The 22,727-nt window shown below is 55.6% G+C and overlaps 1 protein-coding gene across 2 annotated transcripts in view; it reads right to left on the bottom strand.

The window, feature by feature from the left end:
• Window positions 1-1,352: 1,352 nt before the first annotated feature.
• Window positions 1,353-22,727, bottom strand: part of SFMBT2 (Scm like with four mbt domains 2) — a 222,691-nt gene continuing 201,316 nt past the window's right edge. Inside the window, exons 17-21 of one of the 2 annotated variants that reach the window (XM_032349795.1) lie at window positions 15,182-15,357; window positions 12,662-12,828; window positions 12,102-12,365; window positions 11,246-11,374; window positions 1,353-2,749 (exon numbers count right to left, since the gene is read on the bottom strand). In XM_032349795.1, the coding sequence (XP_032205686.1) occupies window positions 2,609-2,749; window positions 11,246-11,374; window positions 12,102-12,365; window positions 12,662-12,828; window positions 15,182-15,357 (877 nt within the window). In that variant the 3' untranslated portion in view covers window positions 1,353-2,608. The remainder of the gene's footprint in view (window positions 2,750-11,245; window positions 11,375-12,101; window positions 12,366-12,661; window positions 12,829-15,181; window positions 15,358-22,727) is intronic. The other variant, XM_032349796.1, reaches the window with a different exon arrangement.

Below are 22,727 nucleotides of genomic sequence, written 5' to 3'. Positions count from 1 at the left end.
AGATACCACAGCAAGACGGCAAAATGTGCCTGGGAAATTGGCCCTGTTGATAGGCCAGAAGCTGGTGTCAGGTGAATCCTACAGAGGAACGAACACTCATTACCACTGGTGGCCCACTTGCTACGAGGTGAAGTGCACCGAGCAGAGGAAACCCCCCAGAGAATCCAAGTTCAGGAGGACATCAGCAACACTCACGCCAGAAGCATCTTCTTGGCCCTGAAAGGTTTACTGGCCAGGAGGGGGGCCAGGAGGGGACACATACGTGACCTCCGTGATGGTGACCCTGGAGCCAGGCCTTCTGCCTCTGGCCCCGGCCTTGCCTTCCTGACCACGCACCACCAAGTGGACGTGGGGGAAGTGACAGGTCACCGCTCAGAGAAACACTGAGGACAAGGAGGTATGGGGCACACAGCCCCTTGGGGAGCAGGACGTGTCCCCATCCACAGAGGCTACATCTTGCCCAGGCTGCCGGGGGAGGCTTACCAGCTCTCCGGGGGTGGGGGGGCTCCCGAGATGCCTGCAAGACCCCCCACCTCCCACGCAGCACCTCTCCCCCATGCCGTTCCCGGAAAGGACACGAGGAGGGGACACTCCTTCTGGAAACACGTTACCTTGCAGCCCCCACGTCCCCTCACTCCCGTTTCAGATGCCACAGGAATAGCTCAGCTCGAAAAGGCCACAGTGAAGGCTCGTGAGTGAGTCAGCGCAGGGAAAATGCCGACGATCTGGAAATGGATCCCTTTCCCACGGACTCCACAGGGCGGGCGTGGAAGGCCGGAAGTATGTGGCTGAGAAGCAGGAGTGGGAACCCAGGAGGAGGCGGCAGGAGACAGAAGCCTGACTGCAAGCCAACCAGCAAGTCCCCGTGGGTGCTTCTGTCCTCACCACCTGCCAATGCCACAGGGCAGGACGCCGGTCCTTCCAGCACAGGTCCCCAGGCAGACCCACTTGCCAGACGTTTAAAACTTGGTGGTGGCAATCAGCTGGGTGGAGAGGAGAAAGTCACCTGCAGGACAGGGTTCCCGTCTGCATCTGTAACAGGGACAGACTACGGACAGAGGTTCGCATCAGTCATCAGACCCTGCAATGTCCGACGCATGACCACACCTCCCAACGCACGTGGAGACAGGACAGCTCGTCGGACCAGCCTGGGATGTCCCGCCAGGCAGGAGACCCTAATCAAGGACAGAAGAGCGAGGTCACTGCAGCACAAGAGCAGGAGGCCGTGCTCCCCTTCCGGGTCCACACCGACTCCGAAGCTCTGGTGTCCCAGCGCGTCCTCCTGACGGAGGGCAGCCCCCTGGGTGGGGGTGAGCACACTGGGTCCCTCACAGGCAGACGGAGATCAAGGCCTTGGTACAAAAATAATAATAATAACAACAACAAAAACAAACAAACAACTCAGGCAATTCTCAGAGTCACAGATCTCCCCACAAGTGACTTCACTGATCCGATGAGCTCCCCGAGAAGTGTCAGGGGCACCCTCTAGGCCACCGTGGGCTGCCAGGAATGGCAAACACGGCGCGGATGTGATTCTCTTCCACCTCGTCTCGTGTCTCGTGGGGGTGGGTCAGACTCTTCCCTTAGCAGGAGCAGAGGCGGACGAGTGGGTCCGGAGAGACATGGTCACCCGGGGTCAGCAGTGGCCATCAGCCATACCAGCAGAAGAGCAGGGCTGAGGCAGGTCACTGATCCAGAATGCTGCCTGGGCTCCCGTCGGGAACACGGCCTTCCTCCGGACAGCCCAGGGCTGGGATCCGAGCCAGTCTCATTGAGACACTCACTGCAGGATCCCTCTAAGGGGACACAGCTGGCTTATTAAGAGTTTCCTGAAGCCTCTTCCCACTCCTCTCTGAAATTAAGCTTTTCCTTCGATACACAGCTCAGCACTTCCCAGCAGACTCAAGGACCCACTCCCTGATCTGGTCACAATGAAATGAGAAAGTCAGAAATAAGTGAGGTTCTAGAAGAGACTGCAGACGGAACTCTCCACAGGCTCTAGACATCCATTGTCTAGAATGGCAAGAATGGCCTCACTGCAATGACATACCGCCTCCTTCAAGCCTCCTACTTCCCAAGAGGCAGCTGGGACAGGTGACGTGGGTTTAGCCCATCCTTTTACAACCACGTCCCGAAACCAGTGTGTCTGAGAATGAAGCTGCCACTGAGATCAAATCAGCATCCGTGCAGCCACAGCCACACGTGCATCGTCACCAGCGAGCAGAGCAAAGCCACCGGCTGGTGTCCTCTCTGGATACGTGCAGGAAAGACATCACCTGTGCCTTCATTTTCAAAGCCAAGTGGGCCGTGGCTGAGGAGGGCCCTTCGCAGGAGCCGCCTGGCTTGCGGAGGGAGAAAGCCGAGAGGTGCACGTACAGAGCAGCTCTTCCTCTTCCCGCAGTGCCCAGCACTCCAGGGGCCCCCGCCGCAGTGGCGGGTGTGCTTGAAAACGTGGTACTGGCACAGAGGCTGGAGGTCCTCTGTGCTGCCTTCTGGTGCTACTAAGTGCGTGTATCAGCTCCCGTCACCCAAAAAACAAAGCGCTGGTCCCCAAACTTTCCCAAGACGCTGCACCACCACAGCGCCGGTCCCCTCCGAGAGGGCGGCGTCAGTTGGCGTACTGGGCGTAGAAGGCCACTTTAACCCGCTCGATCTGATGGCACAGCTTGATGGCGGGCCCCAGCTTCAGCTCCATGCACTCCTGCACCGTGGGCAGCGTCAGCAAGAGCAGCGCCTGCCCGTCGATGTCCTGCCGGGAAACAGAGGCATGTGAGAGCCCACACTCTGGACACCAGGGGAAGGCAGCTGTCATGGCAGGTTCATCCCGGGGCCCACGGGCGTGCGGGGCTAGCAAGACAGACCAGCCTGGCCTGAGGACTCCCTCCTCCTTCTGGGTAATAAGACCTGTGTGCTCGGAAAATCCCAGCTACCCCGAGGCCACCCAGCTACCCACACCCAGGCCGGTGGGGACGAAGGAGCAGAGCAGGGGCACTGCCGCAGGGCCTCCTATTCCCCAGGCCGCCGGCCCCTCGCCGGGAGAGCCCCTTCACCCCCACGCCTGCCCGGTCCGTCTCGTGTCCTGCTGCGACTCCATACGCGAGCACCAGGGGAGAGCGCTCTGCTAAAAGCAGCAGCTCCGGGTTCCTTGCCAAGGTCTGACATTTCACCATCGCAACGGCTGAGAAGATGTGAGAGAGCCAGACGTAGCACTACCCAGGGCAGCGTGCCACGGAGGACAACACACGAAGCCAGGCATCTCCCTGCGCACACGTGCACCACCCAGAAGGAGGTGTGCGACCCCGTCTTGTCCTCGTTAGCCCTCTGCAGCTGCGCACCGGGCCCAGGCAAGGACGGAGCCGGTAGACACTGGGCAGCCGCATTTCCTGTGGGAGGCAGGGACAAAGGCCCGCCCAGAGCTTTAAGATCACCCCAGGAGACACCTCTGCCTCTTCACCAGCTTGCTTCCTCTAACAAACGGGGCTCATTTACGTAGACACCGTTTCCCGGGGTGACTGAGTGTAAGTGCAATCCCTGCCTCCCATCCACCGAGGCCGTCTTCACACGGCAGAGGCAGTAGGAGAAGGTAACGGTAAAGACCAGCGGCGGAAGGAGAGCACAAACCACACCCCGCAAACGAGAATTTCTGCCCCGTGGCGGAGTGGTGAGCGCAGGGCTGCCGTCAGCCACGGAGACGCCCGGTCCTACAGCCGCACACGAGCCCCTCCGACCTCACTCATGATGACTTACACACAGGAAGCTTATTTTCTTCAAATAATGGTTTAACGGTCTCAAAAACACTCAAACCAAACCGAACAAAACACAACCCAAAATGGGAATAAATGCCAGCCTTTGGGAGGACGAATGGTAGGAATACAATGTCGTGTACCCTCCGTTTCAAAAGGGCACCCTGACGTGCTTATAATCCCCAGTACGAAGAGCGGCAGTAACGATGCAGCATTAACCTTAAGTACCAAAGCAGGTGCCACTTACCATGGTCTGAATTACGTGAGCGCGGCCGTGGCCAGTCCAGGGCACATCTCACCCAGGACTCAAACTCGACCTCCTCAAACCCAGTGTAAACCGACTGGTCTTGAACACACGCCCAATGAATTTTTGATGCTCTCCCTGGTTTTACTTTTTTGGTCGTGCTTTTACATGTCACTCCACTGGCTCTTCATGTGCCACCTCTCAGGCCGGCTGTAGGAAAGGGCAGACCGGCAGTGCTGAGAGACCGTGTTCTGCTCAGGGTCGTGGACCAAGCCATGGCACCCCCGACCAGGGACCTGGGAGCCAACTGCAACTGCAGAGGCAAACCCACCTACATTATACCACACCGTGACAGACGGGCACAGGCCTAGGGACACAGTCTTGTGAGCACCACGGGCCTCAGAAAAACACAGCGTGAGCAGGAAACAGGATGATGTCATGAAACCACATGCAGGTGGCTTCGCCATCATGTTCAATGAAGAACAGAACAGAGGCTTACTTTAGGATAGAAGATGCTTTTTTTTAGATGGAAATTAATGCCAGAAAAGCTAGTTGATCTACCTAAGATCACTTAGTAAGAGACCATATCAGAACTAGAGCCACAGTTTGTTTTTTTGTTTTTTTTAAGATTGATTTATTTGAGAGAGACTGTGGGGGGGGGGCAGAGAGAAAGGGAGACAGAGTCCCCCCACGGAGCATGGAGCCTGACGTGGGGCTCAATCCCAGATCCTGAGATCATGACCTGAGTCGAAACCACGAGCCGGACCAACTGAACCTCCCAGGTGCCCCGAGAACTGTGGTTCTCTGATACTAAATTCCGGAAGGAAAACTGCAGCTCCAAACAGCCGTACACTTAGTCGTGACGGCCATCCTCGGACATACACATTCAATTACACTTGAAAGCCGCCCCTAGAATGCTTCCGCAACTCTCTACAGACCATTTCAGTGAAGGTGGCCGCCCTATGCACCGCGTCTAACTGGAGGAGGTCCTTCATTTCTTTACTCAACAAGCACATGTTGGAGGGCCTGCTGAGAGACAGGCACATTGATGGGCTCCGTGGCTACCGCACCGACAGAGACAGATTCCCTCCCAGGAGAGCAGGAGCCTCGAGGGAGGCCATTCTGAGGAACAGACCACCACAGTACAGAGAGAATCAAGTGTGGACACAAAGGCACGGGAACACAGCCAGTCCTGCTGGCGTCAAGGAGCGCTTCAGAGATCAGGAGATTCCCGTGCTCAGACCTAAGGGACCACAAGGAATCGTGCAGGGAAGGACGGGCCCGTGGAGGACAAGCAGTCGATGACAGCACGTATTCGAGGAGAGCACAGAGACACTGAAGGGAAAGCTGAGGTGGGCCCGGACAGCAGATGGGACACGAGCTTCTGGGGTATGTGACCAGGAAGTCGCTAACAGTCATTAGGCAGAGAAGCCACGTTCCAGGACGTGAACATCCGCAAGCTGCTACTGGCCACAGTGTACCAGAATGAGTTAGGAGGCGGGAGAGGAAGCCACGAGGGACTAAAGGGGAGGCCATTTATTAGGGGTCGCAAAGATGAGCCTGTTCAGAGATAAGACCGCCCACAAGTGGGGTGTTCCCCACGGGATCTGGTACCGGGCCACGGAGTGGCTGGACCAACCATGAACCATACACTCTGTGTGGATCGGACATGGGATGGCAGATAGACACAGGAATACAGAAGGCACAACACGATCAACAACGAAAGGACAAACTGTAAAAAGGAGTCTTCCTTGGACAGTGGCTTTCACAGGCGTTTGTCTTCTCAGGGTGCCCCGTCTGCACATGCCTCACGGGCACTCTTCAGGATGCACAAACCATTTCTTAATAAAAATACATGAATGCATCTACGTCTCAGATGCAAGCCGGTATCTGTCATTCTTTCTGAAATGCTTTTAGGTTTCCCCATTTTTCTGATGCCTCACAGCCCAGGAAGGAGGAGAAGGGGATTCCCTTGGGAAATCAAATCTCAGTTTCTGAGCAGGGGCCAAGTCTTTAAAGTTGTTTTTCATTTATTTGCAAAATAGGTAGTGAATTATTTGTATGTTGGACCCCAACGTAGCTACTGGAGATAGAAGGTGAGTGAGACTTGGCTCCCGTGTTCTCTAGCTGGGGAACAGACACACGTATGCGGCGGCCCAAACCCACACCTTAGCAGACAGAGCTTGAAGCTGAGCCCCGGGACACACCTGGCTGGGGGAGCAGTCAGGGACGGCCTCATGTTTAACTCACTTGTGAGAAGGCCTGGCAATAAGGGCAAGAGAGTTTTTCTAGTCTGTTTCCGCCGCTCTAATCTCGGCATGTAGGAAAATACGTGCTGGATGCAGCAGAGAGGCTCGTGAAACGTTTGCTGAGCGGCTGAACGGGAGGACCTGGTCGGGGTGAATTAAGTCAACAGACAGGTAAAGACAAAGTGAGAGAATGTGACAGGTGGACAGAACTCAGAAAGATGGGGGGCTCTGGGGCTGTGAGTCTCCCAGGGCACAGTAACAGACACGGCGGGCCGGGGGCCTGGGGAACGACAGGCACTTGGGTCTCACGGCTCTGGAGGCTGGGAAGTCCAAGACCGAGCTGCCGGCAGACTAAGGTGACCAGCGAGGCCCTGCTTCCCGGCTCTGGAGTCCTCACATGGGGGAGGGGCCAGGGAGCTCTCTGTAGTCTCTCTTACGAGGGCACTGATCCACTCACGGGGCTCCACCCTCCTGACCCCATGACCCCAACACCGTGGGGGACAGCCGCTTCGGTCTACACCGCAGATGCGTCCAGTAGGGCCATCGGGCTCCCATCCAGGGAGATGGGGGCTAGGGTGCACACTCTGAGGTTTCTGGAAGTGCCTCGGCCAGCTGTCCCCGGCTACGGAAGACCCCGCACTCGTCCACGCAGACCTCACACGGGAAGAAGGGCGGGCCTGCAAGGCGGACTCTATTCAGCTCCGCTACCCTCAAATTCGCACTCCCGTCTAGTGGTGAGGGTGAAGATGGCCCCTCGCTGGGTCTGTTCCTAAACCTTGCAGGGCTTCTGCCAATGAAGCGCCGAAGCCGTGGGACAGGCCCTGGGAGTGAATGCAGGCTTTACAGAGCCCGAAGCGCCCCAGACGCTTTCCAGGGCAGCCCAAGTGTCCCTCCCGGGGGATGCCAGAGAGCCTCACACCTGCCACCAGGACGCGCCAGTTCCCAGACGCGGGCCGTCTGACCCACTTGAACACACTACTCCTTGACCACCACCCACACGCCCAGGGGATGAACGCGCTTGATCCTGAGGCCCCATAATGAACCGCCAGAGTGACTGCTGCTTGTCCCAGGCTGCTTGTCCGTATCTGTTTATAAGCCTGCGGTTCCTAGGCGCCTGGAAGCATCTAAAACTGGGGGGCAATAGGGCCATTTCCAGCCCTGGCAAGCAGCCCCCCAGGCCCTGAGCAGTGGAGGAAAAGCTGCACAGAGAGCTCAGGGCAGATGAAACCAGACACGAATGACGGCCAGGATCTCTTAACGGCCTCTAGACCTTTATGTGATCACAGCCCCTTCTCACTCCCCCGACACAACATTCGCTCGCTCATTTCGCAAATGGGCAAAGCCAATGGGAGAGTGTTTCCCAGGCTCTCCCTCCCTCTGCGGGAACAGCGCCCGAAGGGAAAGACATCTGGGTGTTTGGGCCACGGTTGAGGGGTGGAGAGTCCATGCTCTGTGGCGCGACCTTCAAGTGTGGGCAAGCTGGAAGGGACGGACGTGTCCGTGTCCTCGAACCCGTCCTGCTAAGGGCTGGTGCACGTGGTCATGTGGGGACCGCATGGAGAGCCCTGGGGTGAGTTGGGGAGAAACGCCCGGCCGGATCTGCACAGACTGCCGCGTGCAGGGAGACGGAGACCACAGCGGGCCGAGGCACGGCCGTCTCCCTCATCACAGACACCGAGCACCCTGTCTGGGACCCGGGAAGAACCAATCAACCACGGGGCTTGAGGGTTCTGCGCGGTCTGTCTGCAACTGAGCTGCGGGGCCTCTGGCCCCTCATTTCCCATCCTCCGCAATGACGTGAAACAGAACTCCGCACTGTTCTCGTTTTGAGAAGAATGTGCAATCCAGAATAAAACTGCGCCCCTGATTTCTCAACACCAAAGTGTCCCCTGCCAGGGGCTGGGCTGAGCGACCTGAGCATCAGGCTGTCCCAGAGGTAAGGGCAGGGGTGGCAGCTGGGTGGGGTCAATGTCACAGGTGACCGACACGTCTGTCCCGACTCTCCTTCCCATGTGGGCTGCGTGTGGCCCCCACCCACTGCACAGCCCTACAGCTCGTAGGGCTGCAGGTGCACAGAAATAACACCGGGCCCCACACTAACAGTACCGCACGGCAAGGAGCGAGGGCCACCCCCTGTTTAAGAGTCTCGTGATTTTCTTAGAGATGTGTAGAGTTTTACCGTATAATGTACATGTTTGCAGAAGCATGGAATTACAGAGTAGAGACATTTTAAGCTGTTGCCGTAACATTTCCGAATTAAAGGCATGGCCTCCCATAAAGCGGGGACAGCCCTGAGTTGACACCTTCACGAGGAATGAGTACACTTCGCTGTCACCAGACCATGCCTGGGGTTTCTCCCACGGTGGGGAACAGAGCCACTGTCTTTCCGGGGTCATCGGAAACCTCACGCCGTGGCTGGACAGACCCAGTGGAGGCCTCCCGAAGCAGGACCACAGAGCACTTGGGCTCAAAGACGACTGAACAAATTTGCAAAAATTAGTAATGACAGGCCCAACTGAACAGTAAAGGGCTCAAGTCCCACACGCTTTGGACAGGACGGTGGGCAGCAGCTTTTTACCACAGTCAAGGGAAGGCCTACTGTGAGGCTGGAAATGAACCCGAACACAGCTGTGATCAATTAGTCTACGTATTCTTCCGTCTCTAAGAGAAGTAAGAAGGTACTTAGTAGGACCGAGTTTTTTTTTTTTCTTTATAAAGATTTTATTTATTTATTTGAGAGAGAATGAGTGAGAGAGAGCATGAGAGAGGAGCAGGTCAGAGGGAGAAGCGGACTCCCCAAGGAGCTGGGAGCCCGATGCGGGACTCGATCCTGGAAGTCCAGGATCATGACGTGAGCCGAAGGTTGGTTGAGCCACGCAGGCGCCCCAGGACCGAGTGTTTAACCGGCGTGAGAGGAGAGGGTGAGAGACAGGGCCCGGCCCACCGCCTGATTCTGGGAGCGGGAAGGCGGCGGCACGCTTCACGTCTTGGACACCTTGGCCTCGGAAGGCTCGGAACTTTCTGGCACACCCTAAGAAGCTGGGCTTAGAAGTGCAAGGAAGGACGACTCGGCACTCGTAGCATTTTAGCCTTTCTCCCAAGTCAGCCTTGTTTCCACGTTCTTGCCTCGAGTCACCAGCCGGTGAGAGCAGCTGCAGGCAAGCCCGTTCCCCTCTCGCCGCCCCACTAACCCGGAGTTGGGGCGGGAGAGCGCCGTGCTCTGTTCGGCCACAGCCCGGCTGAAAACCATTTCCAGCCACAAGTGTGCACTGGAGTCTAAAAGTGAAATAAGGCAAAAACACAGCTTGAGACTAATCTAGAACACGACCCTCCACATCGTAAGGCCCAGAGCAGACACTCCGTCACCGCGCTGAGTGAACACACGAGCAAACATCCCCCCGTGTTAAGCTCTGGGTCACCAGCACTCAGTGGCTTCGCCGGGCCACCACTCACAAGTGGCCGCCTGGGAAAATGCCACGTTAGCCAAAGCTTTTAGCAGGAGTTCAATCTACTGCTTTATTTTTGTTTCCGAGATAGGAGATGGCCCAAACCACACAGGCCTTCGTGGTGATTAACAATTCTCTCCCCGTCCGCGTGTTTTAAACGAAGGGACAGGCTCGTTACTAAGTTACGTCTGATGCAGCTTTTTCCTATTTGCGTTTCTGCGTCACTCAGAGGAGGTGCTGGTCACGGCAGAGCCCCACGGCCGCCACTCACGCCTCCACGTGTACGCAGTCCGTGTCTGGGGCGGCTCTGGGGCTGACCACACGGGACCTCGGGATCGAAGCGCCACCCTCCCCGGGACGCGCGGGGAACTGCAGCCATTTGCTTTCACACAGTGGCCTGGAAGGTCCGGGGGACTCGCCGGGGGCAGAGGCATCAGAGGCTTCTCTTTCCTTCCTGACTGCATGCCGGACTTCCCCTCTTCCCAGAACATGGGTCTGCATCATCTAAAGAAAGGCCGCACAGACACACGTCTACCGGAGTACGTGGTGAACGGCACCGTCCTTACATCCGAGCGCCTGAGAGACACACGTACTCCGTGAGGCGCTGTGAGAAGTGACAACCTTCACGCGAACACAGGAGAGCGGCTTCCACTGGAGCTTCCGTGGGAGGCTTAGGTCCAGACGGGCCATTTGTATCCGTATTAATTTAAGGGGCAACATAAAAAAAAATTCCTTTTTTGCGGCTCAAAGCACGTCTTACACTTTAGCTAATTCTCCCCCTCTCAGCGGCAGAATCAAAACTCCTCTAACGTATAGATCATCTTGATCATTCTGCGTGGACCCGTCGCTAGCAGGAACCTAACGTCCCACAGGTTTTTAATGTTGTTACAAAGGAAAGAGCGAAAAAGTGAGGCAGAAGCGGCGAAGGGAGCGGCCCTGAGAGAAACGGGGCAGGTGCGGGGCTTCTGCCTCTGCAAGATGAGGGCACGTCCTTCCGTCTCTCCCGCTGAACAGCACGAGCAGCTCTGGACGGTAGGAACCCAACAACCTGAAGTGGGGGGCAGAGACGGCAGACCAGCAGGGACCTGGGGGTGCCGGAGGGCACGGCACTGAGCACCCGGCTGTCTGCGTCCCTCTACATCCAAGACTTGCTGCTACACAGCATGGCCCCCAGTGCTGCCCTGGGCCTGGGTGAAAAGGAGCCCAAGGGACACCTGCTCTTTCTAGCTGAAGGACTGGGAAAAGGGTGGCCCAGGGAGACAGAAACCTCTCAAAGATGGCTTTCCTGCAGGACGGAGAACTGCCCGACCCTGACCGCGATGAAGGCAAGATGGCCCAGGCTCTTAGCCCCTGACAAGGGAGCCCGAGCCAGGACTCGCGTCTCTGCTGGGCAGCAAAGGGCCCCCCACGGAAGTGTCAGCGGGGACCACGTGTAAGCCAGGCTTCCGTCCCCCAGCCCCCTGCAGTCACAAGGAAGCACCTGTGCCCTGCCAGAGCCGGGTCCCAGAAAGCAGCCACGTCGGAAGAACAAAGAACAGCAACGCCGCAGCAGGACAAGCACACCTGTTCCTGAAAGATCTTGGCCAGTGGGGCGCAGTCCGTCAGCTTGATGAACCTCACCACGTCGGTCACGGTCCACTCCAGCGGGTTGCTCTCCAGAACGAGTCTCTCCTCCTCCTGCTGCTTTGTGTCCTGGCGGGAGAAGGGAGGCAGCGGTCACCTGTCACCGCCACGCCGGCGGGACACTGGGTAAACCCTGCGGGCCTGAGCCAGACTTTCCTCCTCTCTCTGGCCTCTCCCCGGGCACCGGACAGACCATAGGGACGTTCAGAGCAGCTCGTCTGGGTTACAGTTTTGCCTCCAGTGCCTCATGTGCCTTGGAGGTTAAAAGAAAAGGCACCGTGAGGGCAGCTGCTGGAAACCAAGTTCAGGCAGTCTCGGGCCTGCGCAGGGAGGAGCATCTCCGACTGCAGAGAGGACGGTACAAGGTGCCTGAGAACGTGCAGGAGGCAACCAGCCCTTCCGCGGTTATGCTGCTGATGATGGTGCCTGTGCCCAAGCTGACCACATACGGCCTGCGGGTTTGGGGGAGACCGGATATACTGTGTCATAGCATCACAGAGGTCTCCTGTGAAGGGGAAGCCTCGTAGCCACGGGACCCTGAGGGCCTAGTCTGTCTGTTCCCCTGACAAGGATCCTCAGCAGCTGGAAAACCTTCTGGAGAAACATGTGCCATGACCTCCCTAGGAACTCTGTCCAGGGTGGGCGATCCCCAGCCCTTCTCCCCAGACTCGGGAACCAGGCTGGAGCTGCCGCAACTGCTGGTTTAAACACGGAGCCCCCAAGCAAGGCCTTCCTTCTTCGACACCCTGTGTGCAGCCCCGCCCCCACAGCCCAGCTTGGGGCCCGCGGCCGTTACCTCAGCCGGGTCCTGGCCGGTGGCCACACCCTGCTCTGCCCCCTCGGTACAGGAAGCAGCCTGTGCCCTCCGGCCCCTTCGAGGCCTTTCCACGGGTGGCCGGCGCTCGGGCTCTGAGCTGCTCCTCAGGGTGACGGCCCTCCGGGGCCGCGCGGAGGGGACCTCGGCTGAAGAGGTATCTGTCTGGTCATCGCGGAGCTCAGAGCTGGTCTCCTCACTGCCCGTGTCCTCGTCCACGGCATCCCCATCCTCTTCCTCGCTCTCCTGGGGAGAAGGGACGGCACTGACTCCAGGGAGGCCTTCTCCCACCGAGCTGGCCCCATGCAAACCCTCGGGGGGCGGGGTGCAAGGCCCAACCAGCCATCCCCAGCCTGTCCCCGCCGCGGCCCTCTCCTGGCCCACATGGCCGAGCAGGCGGGATCTGCTTTCAGCGGCTGAAGCACTGGGCTCCTGGAACCCGGAGTGTGCAAGCACCTGGCATCACACGTGGGCCGCAGCCCCAGCCAAGAGCCACCGCATGTCCGGGGCGCATGCAGGAAGGTGCCCTAGGCAGGACGTACCTCCCCCGAGCCCGCGGCCAAGTCCACGGCGGAAGACCTCCGCTTCTTCTGCACAAAGATGGATTTTCGCCGTTTCCTGCGTCTGGCGGGCTTCGGGTGTCCGCTCTCAGTGCTGGCTTCCCCTATCGGGGGCTTCACGATCTTCTTCCTCTTTCCATAGTAATAGGCTGCAAGGAGAGAGGATCCAAAACGTCTTCTCATGATCACACACACGTAGTACGCGGACACAGCACAGAGAGCAGAGGGAGGTCGGGCAGGAGAGAGAGAGAGAGAGAGAGAGAGAGAGACCGGACCGTTCTTCCAGTCAGAATGTCCCCCCCGTGCCCTCGTGGCTAGAAAGTGTTAGGGGCAGACCCGTGTGTTAAAGCCCTCACCCGCACGGCACTGTATCTGCGGTCAGGGCCTGTGAGGACGTGATGAAGGTCTTCGAAGCGTGGGGCCTTCACCCCGCAGGACCGGTGCGCTTAGGGGAGGCGGAGCAGAGGGAGGAAGGGGAAGGTGCTCAGAGGGGGAGGGGTGAGGACCGCAGCCAAAAAGAGAGGCCTTTGGAGAAACCAGGCCTGCCGGCACCTCGATACAGGTCTCTAGTGCCACGCACAGCACCCGTGAGTCAGTTAGCAACTTCCAGTAACGACCGCTGCATTTTGTAAATTCAACGTATACTCAACTAATTGAAACCACTGCTAAGGACCCAATTCTCAGTGATGATCCCGATCGAGACCCATCGCGCAAAGTCTCGGCCGTCCCACAACATAACCCCTACTGTTCCATCTAAAACCACATGCAGAAAGGCAACCTTTAGCTATGGTTGGAAGGAGCCAAGAAAACACCCAAGCACACAGCCCCGAGGCTTCAGTGGAGCACACGCTGTGTGGCGGAGCGTGGCTGCCGTGGGTGCCGGCGCCCCTGCACTCCCCACGAACGCCACCTGGCCCCGGCGTTCTGTTGTGTCACATGCAGAACGAGACCAGTGCGACCCACAGAGCAGGACGATCACAGCTTCACAGTTGTCTCCACGGACCAGTCACAAATGAATAAGCACTTGTTCACACCCAAGACCCCGCGCGGGCAAGACCTGTCTGGTCTTCTAGAACCCGGGGCGGTCCAGAAGGTGGAGGGGCAGGGGACCCTGAGCTCGCCTTGTCCCTCCAGCACAGCTAGAACAAATATCAAACCATCAGGAACAGCCAAGAAACTATCTGAGGGCTGAGAAAACACAGCACACACCTACCAGTGGTTTTCTAGAAGCCGGATGCTGGAATCTGGGTTTGAGCGAATACAACAAAGGGGCAGCACACATTCAGAGTCCTGGGCTCACACTGGGGTCACTGCCGGCCTCGGAGCTCCCAGTCCTTCCCCGGCGTGCTTCTGTTGCCCCCCAGAGCATCTGTGCGATCTGCAGCGGTATTTACGCTGACCCAGGGGTCTCAGGATTTTGATGTTTCATCACGAGAACCAGAAAAACCTCCACGTCCTTTTGTTCGTATTTAATTCGAGCTGGGGTAACCCGCTTCTTCCCGTCTGTTACTGAACAGCGTACTCCAGGGGGTCTCTCCTCTGGCCAAACGTAATGTGAGGGGAAACAAGCTCTCCAGAGAGGGCGGTGACGTCCCCGTGTCCTAGCAACACACCCCTGGCTGTCCATGCGTGGGCGCGGGCGCAGAATGCCAGTGGCCCAACCTCACAGACAAGAGTGCTAACTCCTGGCAGGAATGGGGCGGAAAGGAATTCTTAGGATATCCATGCACCCATACAGAGAAAACTACAAGGAGATTCACACGCCAAATGGTGGCTCAGATTGCTGGTTATGACACACGAACTGATCCGTCTCAGCTGGCTGGGGTTCCCAGCACATGGACCGCACTCCTGTGTCCCGTTCATGCGCCGGTGGTTGGAATGCAGGCTGCGGGAGCAAAGCCCCAGGCCACCGAGCCTGCAAAGGCCAGAGCTGAGGAAGGATGGGACCTGAAGAGGCCACTAAAGGCGGCAGAGGAGCCACACGTATGAAAATCCTGCCCGGGAGTGGTCAGAGCAAAGGTGGAGGGAGTGGGGGGCACCCTGAGTCCCGGGAACAGTGCGGGCTGCCTTTGCACCTCGCAGCAGCCTCATCAAGGAGCTCAGAGAAGGAGATACAGACGGGGGGGGGTGGTGCAGGCTGTGACAAGGAGCTGCCCCCGTCCCAGGCGGCAAAGGCAGGGTCTGTACTTCCTCAGCCTGAGGACCAAGAAAGCGATGCCGGTTACCAGCTGCAACCGAGAGCCAGCTTCACCCCGCTCTCCCTCAGCCAGGTACGTTTCCAGACTTACCAGTGCCCGAAATTCACAGCCCACCCTTCCCACTGCTTCTTTGCCATCCTGTCCCTCCGCGGGGCTAGGGACACGTATCGGCCACAGCAAATTTTAAACAATTCTTTCATAGCAATTCCCATGAAAAATTACTCAAAGGTTTGTTTTGGTTTTTTTAATCCACCAACTACCTGTAGGCCCCCAGCCCAATCTCCTTTTCATTCTTTGTACTTACTGTACTTGGTTTTGGTGTGAATGGAGCAGTTCTCCGGGCAGTTCTCCGAAACCAGCACGGGACTAAACAGATTTGGGCAGCATTCCAGCTTGGCACAAACCCGCCGGCAGAAATCTGCTACCTGGTCAGACGTCCGCACGATCTTGGCCACGGCGCGGTACGTTCTGCCTCTGTACCTAGAAATGAGGAAGAGCGACAAGACGGCACAGTTACTCACACCTGCTGGGCACACAGCACGTTCTGAAAGTGGCCCCTTTATTTTCCAACCAGAAGGCAGGCTGTGTGCGATTCCCCCGTCATTTGCTTTTATCATTCCTTTGGAGCTCAGAGTAGTGTTTTTAGGAAAGCACCACGTGCACCACGACTGCGATGAACCACTGCCATGGAGCTCGGCGTGGTATTGCTCACTGCGGTGTCTGCGGTTCAACCCCCACTCCAGAACCCTTCAGAAATCCAGATGTTGTCACCTGCTGCTCATCACGTTTGAGGGAAAAAACCAAAAGACAAAAAACAAAACACTGTCTCCTGCTAAGAAAAACCACGTGCAGTGAAGTCTCCAGCATAACCCTGGAGACCAGCTCTTCGGGAAAGCAGGCAGAATGAATGCTGGGTTCAAAAATGGGCACGGAGCCCCTGGGCCAAGTACTTACAGGGATAACCACGTAAATAATGCTTGGCTGGAAAGGGGAGCACTTGGATGTAGGTTCGAGCCACATGTCAACACATTTTTAAGATATCCCTGGTAGAAAACACTTGCACACGTCCCTGTTCGACCGGTGTTTATTTAACTGACACGTCACGGAACCCAGAGTCCACCGACACAAAGAATGCATCAAAACCATGGGGCCTGTTCAACTATGCCCAGAGGTGCACCCTGATTTTCAAGTTGAAATCTTTTTTAAAGGTATTATTTACTTTATTATTTGAGAGAGAGAGGGACAGAACAAGGGGTGGGGGGGCAGAGGGAAAGGGAGACGCTCCCTCCCTCCCTCTCAACGCGGGGCTCCACCCCGGGCCCTGAGATCATGACCTGAGCCAAAGGCAGACACTCAACTGAATGAGCCACTCAGGGGCCCTCAAGTTGAAATCCTGAACAACAATGTATGTTCCAGGAAGACAGTGGGACCTTTGGTAGGTAACACTCGGGTTAGTTTTGGGAAAACTAACCACCATCCAGAGGTATGAACTGCCAAGTAAGCCAACACTGCTGTCCTGCTCATCCCCGTCTATAGGGATGGGCACGAGCTCTCTGCCAAACCTGCTTTGCACACTCGTGTTGCAGGTTTCCAAGAGCCTGCCGCAAAGCAACAGGGACACCAGGTAATTCGTGCAAATGGCGTAACGTAAGGAGAGCATCGCTTCAGTAATTTGCAAGTGAAGTATTACGTTCAAAACCTAGATCTGGTTCCCTAAGAGTAAGGCAGTGATAAAAATAAAAGGAAAATAAAAAATAAAAAATAAAAAAAATAGAGCAAACTGATCCTTCAAGTAGGTTTTCTCTGTATGCCTCTGAAGACCAGAAAAATACTCCTTTTCCTAACAGATCGTTGTTTTTTTTTTTTTTTTAACAGTATCAACAGCAAAGAAATTAAATTCTAAGTAAAAAAAAAACCGGACTTCGTGTTCATTCTGTGTCTGGTCTCTCCAATCCCAGCCCCTCTGCACTCTTCTTGCATTTCTCTGAATTGCCTAGCTTGGCTTTCTGTGTCTTGAGAACTAAAAAGCAATTCTTTATAGATAAAGATCATGCTTTAAATCGCATCGCCCTTGAAAAACTGTTGATTTTTCTAGGACCTCTCCTGACCCTAGATGTAGGCACACAGCCCGCGCTCCGCGGAGGACTCTGTGGTTCACGTCTGGCTGGCTTATGCTCTGAGCTTCTATGGTTCACGGTAAAACCAGCACAGGTCCGCGGACACGGGGTATCCCTCCTGCTCTGGGGAAGGCAGACTAAAAACCCGTTACTGGTACAGCTTCCCTTACAGTTGTACCCACTACGGTTTTGTAGCCCTAGGGCTCCCTCCCTTCTAAAGAGCTCTGTATCAAAATTCTTCAAGTTCCTTAAAAAATTAAATGATATCACATTTTAAAATAAAGGCAAAAGAAATGTGAAAATCGGGTCCAATTCCAACCTGTGGAAGTCGGGCCCGAAGACAGGTGTCCGAGACCTCCAAATTCCAAAGCTTCCAGAAATACATTAGAAGGACCTGAAGAGGACAAGAGCAAATGCCCACGGGAGCGAGAGAAGGCTCAGCTTCTTCTTCCCTTCTGGTTTGGGACGACCCCGTGGAAGCAAGCGTTTTAATAAACCTTTCCCATTTAGGAAACGTCAGTCCAAGTTTATGAAAACAGGATCCTGGTATAGTTTAAAAGTAAGAGAATTCCCTCTCCTTGCCTGCCCTTCTGGAACAAGCCATCAAAGAGCTGTGGTGGTGGAGGAGGAGGGCAGGGAGACTGGGCAGGGAAGGTGTGCAGGCAGGAGAGGCTGGGGGGGACCCACGGTGTCCCGGCCCCGGGGTGGGTGGATGCGGGAAACACTGGTGGTGCTGCCAGGACCTCCCATTCCCACTGCTGGCCCAGACGCAGGCCCTAGAGGCTCTGTTCAGCTCCAAGAGCTCGCCCCCTCCCCTCCTGTGGGCAGCCCCCATGCTGCGAGTCACTGTGATGGGGTAAAAGGGCCCAGCCATTTGGGCCCGCCTCGGGACGACCATGGAGGGCCATTCCAATGCCAGAGGGGCCCGTGGGTCCGTCTCCCCCTCTCCCGCAGGTGTTGTTCCAAGGGCCCTCCTTAATTAAGAGGATCCAGACGCGTGGCAGGTGAGGACGGAGGCAGGATGACAGCATCTCCGTCCCGCTCAGAACGCAGAGGATGTCTGCCCCTGCGGACAGCCCGGCGTGGGTCAGGTGCGAAGGCCCAGATGGGGGGTGAAGGGAACAGAGGGACAGGAGACCGGTTCCAGAGCGGGACCTGACCAAACACAACAGACTAGAGACACGCCAGCCAGGTGTCCCCTGTGTGTTGGGGGGTGGGTGCAAATATAGGAGAGGAAAAGGCCAGAGGGTACCCCCCACCCACGGTGTTAGGCAGGTCGGAGAGGGGGAATCAGAGCTCGAACTTGGTCACAAGCGTGCAAGCAAGGCCAGGCTTGCGGGCCTGACGTTTCAGTCTCTAGAGAAGCTAGTCGCTGTGGCTGGTGTCTGGGAACCGCAGTTTGGAGGTCATCCAGGTGCTGAACTGCGCCCGGCGTGGGCGAACCATGTGTTTTGTGCTGAAAACGGGACCTGCTTGCTTGGCTGGTCCATGCCAGGCAGCGTGTTGCCCGTGGGACCAGCCCACAACAAGAGCCTCGGCCTGGGCTTCTCTGGATGGAATCATCCCATGAAAGTCACTTCCGCTGCCGGGGAAGCAGAGCAAGCAGAAGGACGCCTGACATGGAGATTCTTCCAGACCCCACCTGCCTCTCTCCTCCTCACGACCTCGCTGCGTGTCCTTACTACGTCACCGCGATCAGTCTCAGCCCACAGTAAAATCATAGCACTCAGTCCCCACAGCACTTGTAGGAAAATTCAGACCATGGAGGAGGTCATGAGGTCTCCCGACCCAACAGACACAGAAGTAAATATAAATGTAAGTTTCTTTTTGTACATGTGTATGTCTAGACACTCACATATGTATGTCTACACACACACACACACACACACACACACACACACAAATGTCACTGCTCTGCCCAAAGAGAAAGCCCAAGAGACACAACACCTCAACAGCAATGCACTTAAATGTGTCTAAACCTGGCTGCTAAATACCGTTTTTCACCTCCGCCCACCAAAAACAAAACAACAACAGCAACAAAACAAAACAAAACCCAACCAAGTCTCCTTAGAGAGGTGGCTAAGTCCAGGACTAGGCAGAGAAAGAACAAGATGATCTGGGAACAGTTCACTGGGTCAGAAAATAACCAAGTATCCAACACTGATGAGAAAGGTCAAGGCGATAAACACAAAGCCTGCTGGGGTAGCGTGGGGGGCGCCTGCGTGGCTCCGTCCGCTAGCTTCTGGCCATGGTATCGGGTCCCAGGATGGAATCCTGCATGCGGCTCCCTGCTTCTCCCTCTCCCTCTCCCCCTGCTTTCTCTCTCTTCCCTCTCTCAAAAAAAATAAATAAAAATAAAAATAAAATAAATAAAAATAAAAAATAAATAAAATCTTAAAAAAAAAAAAAAAAGCCTGCTGGGTATGGTCCCCACTGGCCAAATCTGGGCCAACCGGAGCGTCAGAGTAAGCTGATGACGTCACCCCACTGAGCGAACCTGTAGCCCCTGAACTCACACAACACAAACAAGGCTCTGAAAAGGCTGAAAGCCTGACAAAGAGGGATATTTACGTAGTACAGAGCGTCCCCCCACCAGCTGCCTCTGCCCCACAGCAGTGCGGCAGACGTCCCTTAATTCGGTGATCAAAGTCAACACCCCCAGGGAGGGGTGCACAGAGACGGGCGTCAGCCAGCAGGGTGCTGTGGGAACATCCTTACTCCTGTGATACTCCCCACACACCCCCTGAACCCCGTCATGCAGAAACATGAAAGAAACTCCCAAAGAAGCAGCGTTCTGCAACGTGGTCCCTACCCTCCACAAATATCAAGGTCATGAAGGTCAGGAAAAAGTCCGAGCAACTGTTGGGGAGCAAAGGGACCCTAAGAGACAGGGCAGCCCAGTGCCCCGGTTCTGCCCGAGGGACAACACTGGGACAGTGGAGACACGAGTGCTAGTGCATAGCACTCGTGTGCACCACCGTCCTGATTCTGATTATGTGGGACAGCGTCCTTGCTGGTAGGAAATGGTTATGGACTGGGGGGCGATGGGCCATCATGCCAACAATTTACTCTGAAATCCACCAGGAAAAAGAAGGTAATTGTAATAAATTGTTTATATAATTTAAAGTCATTTTTCTAGAAGTCTGAGACTGTTTCCAGATAAACACGTAGAGAAGAAATAATAAAAATGTTGGGTGTATATTGACTCAAACTACATTAAGCTTAGTATATACCACGATTTCCATCTCTGTTTTCGAGTGCTGTGGGTCAGTACGGGCATTCGCTTTTGGATTTTCACGCAACGCGGGGAAGACACATTGGACCTTACAGCTCCTGGCCTGTTTGGAGCCGGCCAACAAGGAGGGCGAGTGTCTGCACAACTCTTGTTCGTGAAGACGCACTAAACATACACAGCTACCAATCTACCAAGAAACGCAGGCAAAAGGCGGCTCCAGGACTGTACCCATCGGCTGGGGTTTAATGGTGACTGCATGCACACGACAGGGTCATTTCTGTGTTCTCCGAGACGCCGCACAACATGACCATCCGAGCCTCACAGTCTCCCAGGGCCATCGCGGGAAGGTCAGGCGTCAGGAGCTCCGCCAGACATGGAGAGGTGGGCGTGCCGTGCCCAGGGCGCGAACTGAGGGGCGCCACCGCGGTCCCCTCGCTAGCCTGTATCGCGGGTGGCAGTAGAATCCGTTCTGCAGCTCTCCGCATCAAGAAAGGCTGACAACAGTACGCCAGGGACACACTTCTGCAGGCAGAATGGGAGGGGAACACCTCAAAGCACGGGATCCAGCTCCTTGCTTTATCCTGTCAACGTGAGTCCAGAGGGAAGGACCCTCTGCCGGGAACTTAGTAAAAGGACCAGCAAGGCTGTTGTAAACACAAGGTAAGGTTCTTCAAGCATGGAGCACAGGTTCGGTGAGGAGAGGAAAACACTGGAAGACATGATCCAGCTAGTGCACAGCAGAAAACTCCCTGGTCTCGGAAGGAAGGAAGGAAGGAGAGAGAGAGGAAAGGAGGGAAAAGAAGCCAGAACTGCCACAGCAGGACAAGAAGCAAAGATAAAGAAGGGAGGGACCCAGGGAGATGTGTGGCAAGCCAACATTGGCAGAGGAGCTCCGCCTCCGTCACTCTGAAGACCGCCCCCGTTCCCGGGGCACCTCGGCCTTACTGAGGCTCCAGAGACACGCGGAACTTGATTCTGTGTTTATTAGCAGGGCGCCCGAGGACAGGCTGGGTGACAGAGGTCTCAGACACCCACTGTGAAACAGCACAGGATGCCAGAAAGCAGAGGGACGCAGGAGGGCTCCTTTCCCCGGCTGTCCCTGTGGGGACCCCGGAGCCAACCCAGAGACGATTTTAAGATGAAGACAGCTGAGATCCAAAGATGCAGCAAGCAGCTTTCCCGGAGCCTCCATGAGCTGACTAAAAGCAGAAACTTCTGAGAAACGAGGACTGCCGTAAGTTCCTTCTTTGGAGTGGCTTCTAACCCTGGGGGAGAGACCGGAGTAAACCCACCATAAATCCCCTCTCTGAGGAGCTTCATGGCCATGGAAAAGAAAGACTGCTCGTGCCCACACAAACCAACTTTTTCACAAACTTTCTTATCTTCTATTTGTTCTCCTAAAAACTCCTATGTCTTTCATAAAGAAACCTATTTGGGGGCGCCTGGGTGGCTCAGTGGGTTAAGTCTCTGCCTTAGGCTCAGGTCATGATCTCAGGGTGCGTCCTAGGATCAAGCCCCGCATCGGCTCTCTGCTCGGCAGGGAGCCTGTTTCCCCCTCGCTCTCTGCTGCTTCTCTGCCTATTTGTGATCTCTCTCTGTCAAAAAAAATAAATAAAATTGGGGTGCCTGGGTGGCTCAGTGGGTTAAAGCCTCTGCATTTGGCTCAGGTCATGATCCCAGGGTCCTGGGATTGAGCCCCGCCTTGGGCTCTCTGCTCAGTGGGGAGCCTGCTTCCCCACCCCCCCGGCCTACTTGTGATCTCTGTCAAATAATAAAATCTTAAAAAAAAAAAAAAAGAAAGAAAGAAATAAAACCTTAAAAAAAGAAAAAAAAAAAAAAGAAAGAAAGGAACCTATTTGTTCTTCCCCTAAGGGCCTTTGCTCCATACTCTCTTTCCCCTACTGAGCTAGGGGTAACATACACATAAGCTCCAGATCCTAACTGCCCCTTCAAGTTCCCCATCAGGAAGCACTCCTGTGTGAGTGCATGGTGCACCTGTGAGTAAAGTCTTTTCTCTTGCTCATCAGTCCTCTGTCAGTTTAATTTGCAGGCTCCCAGGAACTGAACATTACAGGATACAGGAAAGGTTTTTTCCTCCTTGCCATCAAGAAGGAAGTATGGATAGTCTTCCAGTATCTTCCTACCAATCAAAGTGGGGGTTTATTTCCACATGTGAGTACATCAGGCAGGGTGGAGAAAGAGAGATGAAGACGGAGAAACAAGGATGCTGGAAAATATTCACCTCTTTCCCCTGAGAAAAACTGGATTTTGAGCCAAAAAGAAATCCAGAGTGAAAAAACCCAACACTGATGTAACAATCCACTCTTGAATTCCAGGAGGAATTCAACTTGGGAGGACTTCAACTGGGCCAACGTTCTCTCATTCACTTGCAAAATGACCCCAGAGCAGGACCTTCTAATAGAACTTGGTGAGGCAGCAATGGGGGCGTGAGAGCACAAAACCAGGTTCTACTCCCGCAGGCTGAATCCACGACCTGA

This window comes from Mustela erminea, chromosome 6 (assembly GCF_009829155.1).
Source record: "Mustela erminea isolate mMusErm1 chromosome 6, mMusErm1.Pri, whole genome shotgun sequence".
In the NCBI taxonomy this organism is placed as follows: domain Eukaryota; kingdom Metazoa; phylum Chordata; class Mammalia; order Carnivora; family Mustelidae; genus Mustela; species Mustela erminea.
The sequence above is the reverse complement of the archived record's forward strand: the minus strand, read 5'-3'. Positions and strand labels throughout refer to the sequence as shown.